Source organism: Engraulis encrasicolus, chromosome 9, assembly GCF_034702125.1.
Source record: "Engraulis encrasicolus isolate BLACKSEA-1 chromosome 9, IST_EnEncr_1.0, whole genome shotgun sequence".
NCBI classification, from domain to species: domain Eukaryota; kingdom Metazoa; phylum Chordata; class Actinopteri; order Clupeiformes; family Engraulidae; genus Engraulis; species Engraulis encrasicolus.
Genome location: NC_085865.1, coordinates 23,276,567 through 23,294,246, shown reverse-complemented (window position 1 = coordinate 23,294,246; position 17,680 = coordinate 23,276,567). Strand labels below are relative to the sequence as shown.

Here is a 17,680-nt window from a genome sequence, read left to right as displayed (position 1 = left end):
GATTATATTAGATTAGATAAGGCTTTATTCTCCACTCTAGGGCAGCCATGGCCTAGTGGTTAGGAGAGGGGGTCGTAGCGCCATAATGCACGCCGTTCCACCAATAGAACCCTGTAATAGTCATTGAAAAGTTTACTGCCATAGTACTACACTACAATGACATAACGAATGGCTTTCAGTAACACACTACGACTTGGTTATTGCCATTCTGGAAACAGCAAATGTGTAACACTGTGTCTTAATGGGCTAAGCACAGAGGATCTGAGCACTGATCTGAGGCCAGTGGACCCACCGAGGTTGATGCGCTTCTCCACCCAGCTGAGCAGGTCCTTGGTGTACTTGGACCAGGTCTTGGCGTAGAGCAGGGCGGACTCCACGCCCGTGAGGCTGCCGTGCAGCGCTGAGTCCACCTCCTCCACCCGCGCAGGCGGAGACGGTCCTAGGGGAACACACACACAGACACAACTCAGGCCTACAGTACCTACCTACAGTATTATTCATTTCACACACAGACTGCACAAACAAATGGGCCTAGGACAGTGATTCTCAAAGTGTGGTCCGGGGACCACTAGTGGTCTGTGACAGAGCTGAGGTGGTCCGCAAGGGGATTTCTATTTTACCAAGACAAGGTAGCTATATTTGTAACATTATTACAAAGCTAAGCATAACATTTTCTCTACAATAAGACAGGCTTGTGAATGTGGAAAAAAAAGTAACTGATCTGCATCGGAATTAGCAGTATCAAATTAGCACCCATCAACTGTCAATTCAGTTGACAGGTGGTCCCTGAACATATTTATGGGGACAGAGTGGTCCACGGTCTGACAAAGTTTGAGAAACACTGGCCTAGGAGAACACACACACTACACACCTCACAATACAATACAATACAATACAATACAATACAATACAATACAATACACAATACAACCAAAATCAACCAAAATCAACCATTTGTCCTATTTCTGCACACACAGGCATTTAAAAAAAATCACACTACTGATACATTACATTCCACTTATTTCAAAGCCTTTCAATTAATTAAGTACAGGATATTGGTTACAATCTCTAGAGCAAGGTGGGGTTAGCCGTAGTACAACTTAAGCCATTGATAAAGGCTTAAGGTGACCAAATTCATATCACATGGTTGAGTTGTGTTGTAACACCTTACAATGAGGTATAAGATTCCAGGCTGCCCTGACCTAGCGTGTGTGTGTGTGTGTGTGTGTGTGTGTGTGTGTGTGTGTGTGTGTGTGTGTGTGTGTGTGTGTGTGTGTGTGTGTGTGTGTGTGTGTGTGTGTGTGTGTGTGTGTGTGTCCACCAGCAATTGTGAGAAGAAATCGTCTGCTGAACCGATCATAGAATGAACAAAAGCCAGCATGCCACCGATTTGTTTGTGTGCTTGTGTTTGTGTTTGTGTGTGTCTGTGTGTGTGTGTGTGTGTGTGTGTGTGTGTGTGTGTGTGTGTGTGTGTGTGTGTGTGTGTGTGTGTGTGTGTGTGTGTGTGTGTGTGTGTGTGTTGGTGTGTTGGTGTGTTGGTGTGTGTGTGTTGGTGTGTGTGTGTGTGTGTGTGTGTGTGTGTGTGTGTGTGTGTGTGTGTGTGTGTGTGTGTGTGTGTGTGTGTGTGTGTATGTGAAAAGGGAGGAGAGCTGGGTCAGGGTAGGGCCACTAAGCTGCCCTGGCAGCAGATTGGTTATGACTATCTTATGACAGGACACTATATCAGGCCAGGCTAATACTCCCCTACTTTAACACACACACTGCAGCTAAAGCTCTTTATCCACGGACGTACTACACACACAAACACGCGTGCATACACACACACACACACGCACACACACAACCAAACACTTGTGCATGCACACACGCACACACACACACACACACAAACACAACAAATAGTAACAGTAATAGCTATGCCCAACTGTGTTGATTTGGCTGGCACTGCTTGGCCATTATTTCTTTCATCCTTGCCACACTAACCACTCGATAAACATCAGGTGATCAGAGTTGTGAATGGCGGGATTCAGAAAACATGAACCCCTTGCCACATGTTTTAACCAAACAGCTATTCATCAGGTGATCGGAATGAATGGGGACTACAGAGCGGGTATAATCGTTGAGGTCACCTGTGTTGGAAGGGAAAAGTGGCACTGGACTGCCATTGTTTTTTCCCCTTATAAATATCGGACAGGCAGATTCATTGGAATTAACTGAACGTAAGTAGCCACTATTTTCCAGCTTACTCTATGGCGGTTTTACCCATATTACACAGCATTGTTTACATATAGGCCCGAACCTAATTGAAGGGAAAACGCTGCACTGGCTGGGTCTTGTAAGCACTGTATACATGTTGGAGGGAAAATAAGGCACTGGAAATATGTCCAAGTGAGCTTGTTTCTACTGTCCAATTAAACCAGGTAATCATTCAACCAGTTAATCACCTAGCTGAACTGGACCGGTAAAACCAAGTCATTTGGAATATGTGGCACTGTATTGTAACTAATGAATCCATTTTGCCCATCACTGGTGTTGGAGGGAAACTGTGGAACCAGCAATCAGATTTTTTTTTACTGTGTGAGCATGGGCTTGAGGCCAATGGAGGTGACCTACACAGTCTCTCTTAAACCCCTTCAAATTGCTCAACCCTTGTGCGGCTGTTGGTATTGTAAGACAGTGGTTCCCAACCTATGGGTCGGGACCCCCCTTATGGGTCGCCAAAGATCCACAGGGGGTCGCGGAGCCCTCTTGATTTTAAGGGGTTTCGTTTTAAATATATATATAGCCCATGTTGAATAAAAGACAAAGCATTTAGCTAATAAATGCATAGACGCAACAAATTGTAAGTGCTACATTAAACATTTATTCTATATTTGACCAAAGACGAATCGAGGAATAAAATAACTAAAATTAGTTTTCGCAGGAAACGGAGGGCATATTGTGACTCTGTCTCGTGCGGGCGCTCGCGTGGTTGGGTCACCAAAGCTTACAATAGTAAAAACATGGGTCCCTTAAGAAAAAGGTTGGGAACCACTGTTGTAAGACATACACGTAACAGGTCAGGTTTTTAAAACCTTGGCCACCTGAGTGTGTGATCCTGTTTTGAGTCTTACCTGGAGGCTCATCCTTCTCCGGCCCGGGCCCTCCGGACTCCACACAGAGGTTTTCAAATGACTGCAGAGAGAGAGAGAGAGAGAGAGAGAGAGAGAGAGAGAGAGAGAGAGAGAGAGAGAGAGAGAGAGAGAGAGAGAGAGAGAGAGAGAGAGAGAGAGAGGGGAAAGAGGTGTGGAGGTGGAGGGAGGAGTAAATGAGTTGAATAGTGATAAAGGTAGTCATTCAAATACACAGAGAAAGATACATAGATAGAAAGATGGGCAGAAAGAAGAGAAAGGGGGTGAAAGTGCTACAGAGAGAAAACTCAAGAGAGAGAAAGGAGACAATGAATGGACAGCTGAGATCAGATCAGTGGCGCGAGGTTGAGGATCACTGCGTCCAGACGGACAGGAAAGAGGCCCTTGAGACAGCACAGCAAACAGTCCGTGACCCCCCTCCACCCTCCCTTTCCCATCCCTCCACCTCTCCATCCCTGCATTTCACATTCTTCCATCCATCAATCTCTCCCTTTCACATCCCACCCCACCAGATACTGGGCTCCTGAAACACACGTACAGGTCTCTGTCTCTCTCTTCCGTTTTCTAAAAAGTGGCAAACCTCTGCTGTCCACCACGGCATGAGGCATGATTGCTGACTTCCACAGGGATATTTCTGGAGCATCCCCCCCCAACTCCAAAACAGGAAAGGGAGCTCTCACTGCCCTGAAGCGGAACGGGGGCAACACTGGCTGTTTTTCATGCCCCTGTTGACCCTGGCAGCACGCAAAGGTTTTTTTTTGTTTTTGGTGCATCCTTTGCAGTCGGTGTTCTCTGACTTCTGTCGTCTGTCCTGCTTGTTTTTAGTTGAAGACGAGAACAAAAAAGTTCAGTGAAAAGGTTGAGTAGAACAGGTGGAGAGGGGGCATCCAGAGGTTAACTCTCTCTGTTCTCTGACTTGTCTGGTCTGTTTAGTGTGTTTGTAGCGAAGACAAAAAAAGTAAAGTTAAGTAAAAAAAAAAAAAGTTGAGTAAACCAGGTGGTCCTTTCTGGTTGGTGTTTAAAAACGTTAATTCTCTTCCTTTTTTACTTGTCTGGACTGTTTGTTTGTTTTTTAGGAAGAGTCAAAGATGGAAAATGAGAGGAGGAGGAAGATGAGGAGGAGGAGGAGGAGGAGGAGAGAGGAGGAGGAGGAGGAGGAGGAGGAGGAGGAGAGAGGACTTACCCGACTTCTTCTAGTCTGGGGTAGCCCCAAAGCTGATCCATTCTCTACATCTCCCATAAGGAAGTCAGACACTCTGCAAAGAGGAAGAGAGGGAGAGAGAGAGAGAGAGAGAGAGAGAGAGAGAGAGAGAGAGAGAGAATGACTTTGCTGACAGAGGAAACTGTACTCACTCCTGACTCACACTCACAGGCAGAGACTGGTATACTCCCTGCTCCAATTTAACACGCTCGGATACGCACGCATGCACGCAAGCACGCACGCACGCACGCACGCACGCACGCACGCACGCACGCACGCACGCACGCACACACACACACACACACACACAGAAAAACACACACAGAAAAACACACACAGAAAAAAACAGGCTTTAGAGTAGGCTGGTTTGTGGCTGGGATCCAAAAGACACACAGCTGTTATTAAACAGAAACAGACGTGATTGCTGGCATCCTGCTCTCATTCGCCCATCTCTGTCATCACCGATATACGGCAAGGAAAGCTGACATTCATAAGTGATCCCTTTCTCAAACTGTCTGTGATTATGCTGTACAGTTAATGCTGGTGCTGGATGCTAGTGTGAAGTTGTATAAAGCAAAAGTCAACATAAAAAGAATTGTTAAGACCTTCATTAGGGATTCATTTTATTTAGTGGAATAACTGATGTAATTTCTATGTAATATCATGTACTAATGTTGTACTTACATCATGAATTTCCGTCTACTTCAACTGTCTACACCTGTGGTTATGTGACTGGTTGTGTGTTGATGCACAGCCTGCAAGGGCCTGTACTTACACATTGCCAAATGTGAATGCCAAAGTGTCTATTGAAGTGTAGATCTCGCCAAAGAGCTTCTGCTTGTTGTCCTCATTCACTTCCTTGAAGTTCACACCTGTCGAGAAACCAAAACAAGACCAAAAAAACAGTGAGTAAACTTTGTCAAAACGAAAGAAAAGAAAGTAACTGAAATGAAGATAGCTGAAACCAAGAGCTTCCCCACATCAGAGGAGACACCGTTGAATGGACCCACCTTCACCACAAGGATGAGCATAAATAGGGTTCTGCCCATTATCCTAACTCCCGTCCTACACCTGTACTTGTGGCCTTGTGCTTTTCTGATGCCCTGCTTTTCTGAGATAAATTTTGAACTTTCTAAGATAAAGTTTCCCCACTGTCAGCCTAGTCACAATAACTTTTGGGGGACTTTTCCCCATTCAACATCCCAATTGCAAATGAGAAAATGACCTTTGACATTTGCCCTTTTGTGAGATATTGAATTAAATTTCTGTCATCAATGACATCATCGCAAGGCCACAAGCACAAGGGAGGACAGGAGTAAGGATACTGGAAATAATGCGTACTGTACGCTTAGCTAGCATGTGGGTTAGCTATCATCAAGGAGCCAATGACTTCAAAGCATTCAAACCTGACCGCACTCACATACATCAACACAGACATGAAACTGAGGAAATGTCAACACAACAACAACCCGAGTTCTTGTGTCTTTATCTGCCACTTGGCCCTTTGACGAAAGGGGTGTGACGGTGGAAGTTACGCACAGTTGCCTGTGTCGAGTCTTGGATGAGGAGAGAGAGAGAGAGAGAGAGAGAGAGAGAGAGAGAGAGAGAGAGAGAGAGAGAGAGAGAGAGAGAGGGAGCCCGCGAGAGGAGGGAGGGAGAGGTGTAAAAAACCAAAGCTGACAGTAATCTGCTAAAACAACCATTTCCTGTCATGAGCCAAAACACTGAAACTGTTTCAAAACATCAAACGAAAAAAAAGGGGGAGCGCTACCGTGGACGAAAAAAGACGAAAAAAATCAATAATATAAATACGCTATAATCAACTCCCTAAAACCCCCTACCACCCACCCCCCAACTGACAAACTTCCTGTCATTGGGAGCAGATAAAACAAGCGAATGGCTGGATGGGGAGGGGAGGTGGTGGCGAGGGAGGGATTGTTACATGGCGGCCATCACTCAGAAAATCACTAACTGACGCCATTCCCTCACTTCTCCGTCATCACCACACATCTCTTGCGTATTTTTCTCCAAGTACACGCACAAACGTACACGTACACATACAAGTACACATACATACCCACACATACACAGACACAGACACACACACACACAAACAAACTCTCTCACAATCACTCACAAAGACAAACATGCACGCACGCACACACGCACACGCACACACACACACACACCCCTACACACCCCAAGCACAATGGGCATTTCTAAAGATCAGAAAGTCATTGACGCTGGTCTACAAGCGGCCATAGAAATGCTCGTTTTGAAAAAAAAATCACACTTACCATCTCACCAGCCATGGTTTACGCTGTCACTACTCCGCCTACCAAAGTGTCACAGGCTTAAATTGTGACTTGAGCCGATAACCACTGTGACTTGCTAGAAATCAGAAGCAGAGGAGCTCTCTCTCTCTCTCTCTCTCTCTCTCTCTCTCTCTCTCTCTCTCTCTCTCTCTCTCTCTCTCTCTCTGCCCCTGTTTGTGTACGGCTATCTGAAAGAGAGCTGGGGAGAGACTAGAGATCTGCTGGAGGAAACCTTGCTGAGGCTGCATGTGGTGTGTTGCTTCACAGAACAGGAAATCGGTAACCTAGAGTCACCAAGCCTCCCTACTCCGGCTGCCGTAAAGAGAGAAAAGAGCCTAACAACACAGTCGCCCGAGAGTTTCCGCTCACTGGCAATAGAGAATATCAGGCCCCACAGGCGGTCGGGAGCGCCCCAACAAAAAAGCACGCATTTCCTCAAAATGCTATTTGGTTTTGTTTTAGATATAGTCAGGGCTTTAAATGAACACCGGCCAAATGCTGGTGAAATTTGAGTTTGGTTGGTAGAAAAGACCAACTTACTAGCAACTTCGACCCATTAGGGTGTGTGTGTTCGGCTAATAAGATGAACATTTATTTTGGCTGCAGATGGGAAAAAAAGTTAAGGTAGAGCCCTGGTTGTAGTTAAAAAAGAAGAATCATAGGAATGATTCTCTAATTCGCCTACACTTTTAAGTCCGTGGATTTTATTTGGCAATTCCACTAACTATTAACTGCATCCAATGATGTTTTGGACATTAGAAAACATTTATCTTTCATATAATACAGAAAGTGTAGACATAGCATTATTTCCCTCAGCAAGAATGAATATTTAATACTGGTTTTGGGCGTTTTCATGCCGTCCTGTTTTCCAAATGTCAGATTCAGTCTTCATATTAGCATGTAAAGAAACTTCTTTTGCCCAAGACGATTGCAAATGTTGATTCACAGTAATCATCACAATATGACAAAACTGTCAGAAAGACCACTGTGCTTTCCATTATACATGAAATTTGCCATTTTGTGTATGTCCACGAAAACTGTGTTAACCGTGTCACGGTCTGAAACCTCCTCCATAAATCAGTAATGGTTTGGTCTTAGGCCATACGAATAACATCACGTGATGTCATAACCTCTTTGGCAGGATACGGGAAGACTTTTTGGTAAATTTTGAGCTCCATCCTTCCATAATTTAATCCATTCTTTTTCATGTTCTCATAGCGGGAAAATTGCCTGTCAACGGTGTTATCAACATATTCATAAGAATCTGAATTAGAAATCACATGTAGAAAAACACAGATAAAGCATACAGATACATGAATTGATTAAGGTGTTGTGGTGGAACTTCTGAGGTCCTCAGTTAGCACAACACCATAAAAATGGCTGAAATGTCAACGGTGTTACCGTCAATGGTGTTACAATTAAGTATGACAGTCAGGGTTGCCAGATGAGGCTGATGATTTCCAGCCCAAAAAATGATCAAAATCCGCCCTAAAAACCCGCCCAATTCTATTGATTTATATGGCAGTGGGAAGGTTTTTCTGATAGATGCCATTTTTACCCGCACACGGCCATCCTAAGCAGCCCAATTGGGCGGGAACCAGCCCAATCTGGCAACACTGATGACAGTTGAGGAGGAGTATGTTTTTGCCAATTTATATCCATATTGACAGACAAACAAAATAATTTGTGTTCTAGGGAGATGGGTTTGTCTGCTCTGTTTTTTCTCCTAAAAAAGTGCCGACTTGTTCCCCTGCACTGTTGACCGTAACACAGTTGAGTAACACGGTTGACTGTTTTGAAAGTGTTTTTGCGCTATTGATCCCTTATGTGTTGGAAAAATCCTATGAACATACACTAGGGATTATCTCTGGAGAAGGAAGTCTTGTGTAAGGAGGGTGACTATATTCAAATCAGACGTTACAGGGATTTATGATGAAAAATGTGTCAGTCTGTATCACATTGACTCATAAAATCCTACTTATGAAGCTCAACAATCACATTTTCTATATCAGTTGCACAGATTAATGACAACATTACTGCTAAGGGACATAAGCACTTTCAAACATATATTGTTTCAACTCTGTAGTATTTTTATATATGTTTGAAATGACATAGTATTTGTCCATAACACTGTTGACAAAATAATTAAGCAAATGTTCGCTTTCATTAGAGTATTTATCAAATGATTTAAGATTAAGCTTGGCAATTTGTTTGTTTGGAAACTTAAATATATACACTATGTAAACATGTAGGTCATTTAGTTGAAAAAAAATACTGATAATTGACATTTTGCTTTTGCCAAAAGCGTAGGGGAATCGTAGAATCACTCATAGACACTCCAGGAGAAAGAAGGAGGTGTCAACTCTAAAAAGGCAAACCAATTCATACATACTACTCTCAATTTCCTCGAAATCCATACTGATTTTGTTGTTTTGGTTTGAGGGAAAACTAGCAAATGTCCACTCACCGACCACCAGACTGCCCATCCAGAGAAACCCGTACCAACACACAGAATCACAGGCCAAGCACTGGGAAGTCTAGGACCAAGGAAAAAATGTCCACAGTACTCCTCCCACCAAATGAAGTGGTCGTCTTGCGGCGTCGAATGATGCACCTCCCTCGAAAGAAATGAATCAATGTAAAAACCGCCAACGACGCAGGTAATAATCCTTTTTGTCAGGTCATTATTCCTTCTTTGTTGGTCTTCGAGAGGTTGGTTTGGCCAGGGTTTTTTAGCCGTACCGCAGTGCCAGAGCGAGGATCTGGAACTTCGAGGGATCCTCCGAGTCCGTCCTGTGTGGCGCGCCTGTGAAAGCCAGCGGCGAATGAAGCCGTCACGTCTCCTATGGTCGCCCCCCTTCCCTTTCCCCTTCACACATACGCACACACATGTACACACACACACACTGCACCCCCCCACACCATTCCCCAACAGGACATCCTGAAGCTCACGGGAACACAATGGTAGGCCTTCTCCAGCCACTCTCAATCCAAACGTGGAAATTACATCACCAAGCAAAAATGGCATTGTTTCTCTCTCTCTCTCTCTCTCTCTCTCTCTCTCTCTTCCTCTCTCTCTCTCTCTCTCTCTCTCTCTCTCTCTCTCTCTCTCTCTCTCTCTCTCTCTCTCTCTCTCTCTCTCTCTCTCTCTCTCTCTCTCTCTCTCTCTCTCCCCCTTTTCCATTTCATTCTTTTGATTTTTCATTAGTCACCTTTTGCCTTTTGCTCCATATTCTGTCTTTGTCACCTTTTTACAGTCATCTCATTGTAGTTTTCCATGCTTGTGTAGTCTTCACTTGTATCTACCTTGGAATTTCCTTCCCCATCGCTCTCTCTCTCTCCTTCTCACCCCCTCGTCTTTCACTTATCCCTGTATTCTTTCATTCTCTTGGTGCCCCCCCTTCTCTCTTTCTCTTCCCCTATCCCTCCATTCCTTCCGCCTCCCCCCTTCTCATTCTCTGTTTGACGAAACCCAGTGAGTAAGATAATCAATGTCACCTCAGTGTCCCCTCGGAAGCCCCCTGACAGGGAAGATACTGATGCGTGCGCTGTACACTTTGCGTAACCTCCATCTCTCTGTCACACACACACACACACGCACTCACACACCACACACACACACACACACACACACACACACACACACACACACACACACACACACACACACACACACACACACACACACACACACACACACACACACACATATACACACAATGCTGACTTTCCCACACACAAAACACCCCTAGCCTCCACCACATCTCAAAGTTTCCCACACATGTTATATGACCCGTGTCCTGGAAATGGCCCTTGTGCAGGGAGCCTTCATGTGTCCCTCATAAGCCACCATAGGCCAGGGCAGCCCAGGCTGAGCTAACCAGCTGGAGCATTCACTGGCACTGATGCTGGAACATTCATGATGATCTGTGTGTGTTGTGTGTGTGTGTGTGTGTGTGTGTGTGTGTGTGTGTGTGTGTGTGTGTGTGTGTGTGTGTGTGTGTGTGTGTGTGTGTGTGTGTGTGTGTGTGTGTGTGTGTGTGTGTGTGTGTGTGTGCATGTGTGTGAGAGTGTGTGAGAGTGTGTGAGAGTGTGTACGTGTGCACACACACACGTTGTGTCAGTATTGGGACAAAATGTCCAGTTAGAGTGAAGCAACACGTGCACATAATAAAGTATGTTCATTACTAAGTTTGTCCGTGTGAATTTACCTTTGCTTGAGAGTTTCAGCTTCATTGGAATTTCAAACAATGGAAACCTACAACACTTCACACAAATTACGTCTGATTCACGATTGCGATAATCACACGGTTGCTGGATCTTCATGGGTGCTCTGTGAGGGGAAGTCCCGTCCACAATCAGATGTCAGCGTTTCCCACAGACCGAGTAGCATTGTGTGGCACTACAGGCAAAAATCACATGGTCAGTGCGATCGCTATGCGTAAACCCCTATTGACAGCATGAAGATGTTAATCAATTTGTGGCATTTGGTTTTAATTATGTGGTGCTGCACCACAGAATGCTGTTTGTATGGGAAACACTGGATGTGTCATTCAGGGATCCGAGAGTACAGCGTGTACAGTGGTTGTGGTTCAGAGACGAGGACAGGTGTCGGGTTGCAACTGAGGGCGAGGTGGGTAAGCGAAGCGCGATGGGAAATGGTGTGAATCGAATAATACGCACTCGTCATCCTGAAACAACCGTACATTTTTGTTATCTCACATTCACACACTGACACAAACTCACTCACAGGCTCTCGCTTTCACATGCACGCACACACACACGCACACACACAAACACCTGTTACCCACACGGGCACACACCCTGAGCAAAAGCGTTGTCCTTGACAAATTCCAAAAAACACACACAAACCAAAAACACACATTTCTTTTTCATGATTTCCCACTGTTAACAGAAAGACAGACAGACACAGACAGACAGATGAACAGAATAAAGATCAACAGAAAAAGGAAAGAGGAAAAGAGAGGGATGGACAGAGCAGTGACACAGACATGAAAAGCAAGCAGGTGATCCGTGTTTGGCCAGTGCATATTTTCATCACACTTTCCCACCACAGAGCTGCACAGGGGAGGGACCCAGGGAGTGTGTGTGTGTGTGTGTGTGTGTGTGTGTGTGTGTGTGTGTGTGTGTGTGTGTGTGTGTGTGTGTGTGTGTGTGTGTGTGTGTGTGTGTGTGTGTGTGTGTGTGTGTGTGTGTGTGTGTGTGTGCGCCAGCCATCCAGTCAAAGCCAGCCCATGCAGCGGGGCTGTCCTCACCAACACCCACCCAGCCACCGGCTGGCCAGAAATCACTCAACTCCCCTGCACTGAACACACACACACACACACACACACACACACACACACACACACACACACACACACACACACACACACACACACACACACACACACACACACACACACACACACACACACACACACACACACACACACACACACCACATCCTGATTCGTAGTGCTGCTGTGCTGGCTTTCCCGCTCCGCATACCAGGGTCCAGCCACTGGGAAGTCACGCTGATCAACACACCCACAACCAAGCCCTCCAGGCACCCAAACACACACGCACACACACAGAGACATACGAAGACACACACACACACACACACACACACACACACACACACACACACACACACACACACACACACACACACACACACACACACACACACACACACACACACACACACACACAGAACCATGTGCACAACTATGCAAACAAACATCAGAGAGGGTGAGTGAGGATGAGTCAGAGCAAGAGGAGAGTAGAGGAGAGGAGAGGAGGGCCAGATTGTCAACTTCCTCAGGAGGCTCTTACCAGACTGCCTCAGTGGATGGCGGCAGGCTCGTGTTACACAGGTGTGAGTGTGTGTTGGAGTCTGAAGATCTCTGAAGGTGCGTGCGTGTGTGTGTGTGTGTGCGTGTGCGTGTGCGTGTGTGTGTTTGTTGTGCGCACGCGCGGACGCGGGCGCGCGCGTGTGTGTGTGTGCGTGTGAGTAAGAAGGAGATACATATAAATAAATATATATGCATGTGTAAAATGTGCATGTGAGTATAAATATAAAGTAAATCAACAACGCTTTACATGCTGCTTATTACATACTAACACCTGTGGTGTGTGCTTCTTTTAATGTATGACATATGAAGAGATTTGACATCTACTGTGTACTGTACATAGGCCTATATCTTTCACAGGGAGGGGACTATGGATCTCTGGCCCCCTGCTGGACAAAGGAGGAACTGTCTGGCTGCACCTGTTGATCTATAAGCTGGAAAAAGTTGTTTTTATTTGTATAACACTCTGATCCTAATATTCATACAATACAGCAAAGCAATCAGAGCATCCTGACAAACACAAATCTGTGCAAACATTTTTCTTACACAGCTGCTTTGGATCATTTTGAGGAAAAGGGCAGTTTTCAGAAGTGGTTTAGGGCTGTATGCTCCAGGCCAGCTGAGAAACAGAAGTGCTGTAAGTTAACGCAGCTCAACACTTAAACATGTTATGGAGACACAGGGGGCTTTAAGGCTTCCGCCAGCATTTATGAGATGCGTTTTGGGCGTTTATGCCTCCATTTAGGACTGAAAAGTGAGACGGTGTGGTAGAGAAAGAGGGGAAGGATCGGTGAAGGACCTCGGGTCGGAATTCAATCCAGATCGTCCTGGTACGGCGTCTTAGCTCATTGAGCCACCGTGCCCCTTTCCCACAACATTATAGTTATATGTAAGGCGGCCACCTTGACAACAACTGACCTGTGAATGCAGGGCTCTCAAATTTACTTTTTTCATCACCAGCCAAATGGCTAATAGATGTTAATTTAACTAGTCAAACACACACTTTCCTACCAGCCAAACTGATATTTCACCAGAATTAAGCTTGCTGGCTGGGTTAATTTAGAGCCCTGTGTGAATGCAATTTCTGGAGTTGATCTACAAATAAATCTGTTAGGGATTTATTTAGGGGGGTTATATCATATTTCTTATGAAATGAAACAACATAGGCTTTCCAGTTACCAAAGTCACATGTGATACTGGTGGCCAACAGTTAAACACAGCCAAAGAAAATCAATCACAAGTCACCTCTGCTTAAACATCTACCAGATACACTCACAGAGGCAAACACGTATGCTCACGCATGCACACAAACGTCTGCATGCGTATACGTGCAAACACACACAAACTCACACAGATGTACACACACGCAGACACACATATACATGCATGCACACACACGCATGCATACACACACACGCTTGTGCACGCACACATGTACACACACACACACGCTTGTGCACGCTTGCACACACACACACACACACACACACACACACACACACACACACACACACACAGGAATGTACCTGGTGTGGAGCAGGTTTGTTTTGCTAACGAGGCTCTGGTGGCTTTGAGGCAGAGTATAAATAAACCGACGGCGACAGAAAGGAGGAGTGGAGGGGAGGAGAGGAGGAGGAGAAAAAGAGGAGTGGAGGCGGCACTGCAGAGAGCTCGAGCCGAGAGGAGGAGTAGAGAACAGAGGAGGACAGCTGTATTACCATTAGAGAATGGCAAGCAGCTCAATCATGACCTAGCTTACTGCTTTGCATATTCACTGTCTTTTCCTATTAGTAACATGCACATGCAGACACACACACACGTCTTTCTTCTTCATGAACTCAGGCGCACATTGAGGTCTTCCCATCCCCCATGTCGGCCAAGCAGTCTGCAGTCTTCTCCACCACCTCTCACCTCTAGGTTGAATGGGTCAACGGTCTCTCCAGTCATGTCAGCCTCTCACAAACTCATACAAATGGTATTGCAGACGCACACATGAACCCAGTGAACTGAGACAGCCAACAGAACCAGACAAACATGAGTATAGACTACAAAGCAATATCAAAGGCACACACACACACATACACATATATAGAGTGTGCAACAAGTTGACAAAGATGCACAATTAATGCACAACTTTGCCAGACACAGCCTGCATAGTTACTGACAGACTACAAAGAGAAGAACGCGGATCACATAGACACCACCTTGCCACAGACACAGTCTACATGTAGACCAGTGGTTCTCAGCCTTTTTTGGATAGACGCCCCCTTGATCTCATCAAAAGCCCTCAAATGCCCCCTTGCCAACGGCGAAAAGTAAGAAAGACTAATGCACCTCAATGCTAATGAAGCCCCACCCCCACTCAACTGAATCCTTCCCGACGTCCCCCTAGGGCTCCCTAACGCCCCCTTGGGGACTGTAGAGCCCGCATTGAGAAACACTAATGTAGACTTACTGACAGAATACACAGAGAACGCAGATCACAGAGACACGCTACAGAGACAGACAACAGAGAAAATGGTACAGAGGACTGGACATGGTGGAGGAAGGAGGAAGCGGGAGAGGAGAGAAGAGGAGAGGAGAGGAGAGGAGAGGAGAGGAGAGGAGAGGAGAGGAGAGGAGGAGGGAATGGAAGAGGAGGGAGGAGAGGGAGGGAGTGAGAGATGAGCGAGGAAGGAAACAACAAAGGATAGATGAGGCTCCCTACTCTCCCGATTGCTACGCTGCCCTGCAGATACTGAAGAACACAGAAAGGGAGGAGGAGAGAGGGATGAAGAGAGGAGGGGAGGGGAGCAAGGGAGGAACAGAGAAACTGAGGCTCCCCTCTCCTCTGCTCTCCTCTCCTCTCTTCTTTCTGGCATTCCGGCAGGCCGCGCCGGCCAACTGAAGAATTGTCCTGCATGCAAGATGATAATCTCTTCTGAGGACAGGAGACGCACAGCACAGCGGAGGAGAAATGGGATTCCTGCGCGCGCACACACACAACTTCTCTTCTCTGTTATGCTCAGAGCTCAGTCCGCTCTCTCTCTCTCTCTCTCTCTCTCTCTCTCTCTCTCTCTCTCTCTCTCTCTCTCTCTCTCTCTCTCTCTCTCTCTCTCTCTCTCTCTCTCTCTCTCTCTCTCTCTCTCTCTGCAACACAAAGGCGCCCATAGAGCACATTCTCTCCTGGCAACTCCAGCTAGTGTATTCATAAACACACACACACACACACACACACACACACACACACAGACAGACACACACACACACACACACACACACACACACACACACACACACACACACACACACACACACACACACACACACACACACACACACACAAGCCTGAAAATTGATACACAAACCACTTACATACAGTACAGGTGTGTGTCACTTCCACAAAGACAGCCACACATGCCTTGCCTGCCTGTCTACCTGTCTGCCCGCTTGTCTCCTGTGCTTGTCTCTGTCGATCCCTCTCTCTCTCGGATGAGCAGACAAACACTCACAGGATGCATGACTGCATCCTGCATGACTTGGAAATTCCCGGGAGGAAAAATACATATTTACAATAATAACACTTTCTTTGAAACTTGTCCGTGAAGATTTCCATTCATCAAACGTTTCTTTAGAAGTCTTTTCCCATTATGTATTCACCATGTACTCACTCCAAAAATCCGGCTGTCTTTGTAAGACAGCATCAGTGTGACTGAATGGGAGAGTGTCAGTGGTAGGGACGTGCCACTGCTGGTGGATAAAAAAAGGAAAAAAAAGAGGGGGGGGAGACACATGAACCACTGCACGCGACAGGTGACACTCGGGGCCCAGTCTGCAGGGAGCCGACACACTTCAACAGGATGTGGGTGTGCCTGCCGGCGCGCGCGTGCACGTGTGTGTGTGAGAATCTGTGCCTACACGTGTGTGTGTGTGTGTGTGTGTGTGTGTGTGTGTGTGTGTGTGTGTGTGTGTGTGTGTGTGTGTGTGTGTGTGTGTGTGTGTGTGTGTGTGTGTGTGTGTGTGTGTGTGTGTGTGTGTGTGTGTACGTGCATGTTCATGTGTGTGAGTGAGAGATTTACGAGCAGGAGCTGCACAAGCTGCGTGGCAGGCAGGAAGACAGACAGGGAAGGGGCAGTAAAGTAAGTAAGGGGGTCGTTGGGGTGAGGACACAGGCTGGGGTCACTGGGTGGGGTTGGTGGGACTGGACTGGACACTGACCTTTGACCTTTGCGATGAGGGTGCCGGCAGCGCTGAGGATGTCTACGGAGTTGAGCGTCTGGTGTTTCCCGATGACGGCCTTCAGGACGCGCAGTAGCTCGCCAAGACGCTCGTGCACCACCTGGTGAAGGCAGTCCTCCACTATGTGCTCTGGAATAAACACAGACACACACACACACACACATAGATAAACACTAAGGCTGTAACGATATTGCATCGAACCGAGGGATCGCGGTACGCAGACCCACGAAACCCCTATCGCGAAGCTTCCTCACAGAATCGCGATGTGCCCTTTTAAAGTTGTTACCCTCAGTGTAGAACACAACAGGCAACATACAGGCAAGAGTTTGCATATGCGCTTAAAAAGACCAGTAGAAAAAGGGCGCACACGTTCGAGTAACAGTTCCATTCACCCCTTTCTCATATAAAATGCTCCTTCCAACCAGCACGTTGTTGTTATCCATTGCCTGAGCAACCTCCGTGAGACGAAAAACTTGGGCAAACATCGGAAGGTGAAGGACAAATGAACAACAGACCAAGAAGGCTTTTATAAACGTGTCAAGATTTTTGTTTTATTCATGCATGCGCGATGTATTGCGAGTGGAGTTTAACGTTGGAGCAGAGAGAGAGCGAGAGAGAGAGCGCGCACGAGATGCTCCGCCTGCCTACAAACCAGCCTGGAATCGCTTGTAGGGAGGTGCCCGACGTCGGACGAACGTTGAGGCAGAATATTAGGCAGCATTATTTCTTCCCACATTAATGTTAGGCTATATTGTAAAATGGAGCAGAGAGAGCGAGAGAGAGAGCGCACGAGATGCTCCGCCTGCCTAAACCAGCCTGGAATCGCTTGTAGGGAGGTGCCCGAAGTCGGACGAACGTTGAGGCAGAATATTAGGCAGCATTATTTCTTCCCACGTTAATGTTAGGCTATATTGTAAAATTACCGCCTGCATAAGCAGAAAGCATGCTCCATTTCAG

The 17,680-nt window shown here is 46.4% G+C and overlaps 1 protein-coding gene across 3 annotated transcripts in view; it reads right to left on the bottom strand.

Annotated features, from left to right (window-relative positions):
- Positions 1-17,680, bottom strand: part of LOC134455614 (rho GTPase-activating protein 29-like) — a 77,607-nt gene that overhangs the window by 30,017 nt on the left and 29,910 nt on the right. The window contains exons 3-7 of one of the 3 annotated variants that reach the window (XM_063206787.1): positions 16,703-16,852; positions 5,108-5,204; positions 4,315-4,387; positions 3,114-3,174; positions 293-439 (exon numbers count right to left, since the gene is read on the bottom strand). In XM_063206787.1, the coding sequence (XP_063062857.1) occupies positions 293-439; positions 3,114-3,174; positions 4,315-4,387; positions 5,108-5,204; positions 16,703-16,852 (528 nt within the window). Of the gene's footprint in view, positions 1-292; positions 440-3,113; positions 3,175-4,314; positions 4,388-5,107; positions 5,205-6,629; positions 7,304-9,114; positions 9,457-16,702; positions 16,853-17,680 lie in introns of those variants that run through there. The other 2 variants (XM_063206788.1, XM_063206789.1) reach the window with 2 other exon arrangements.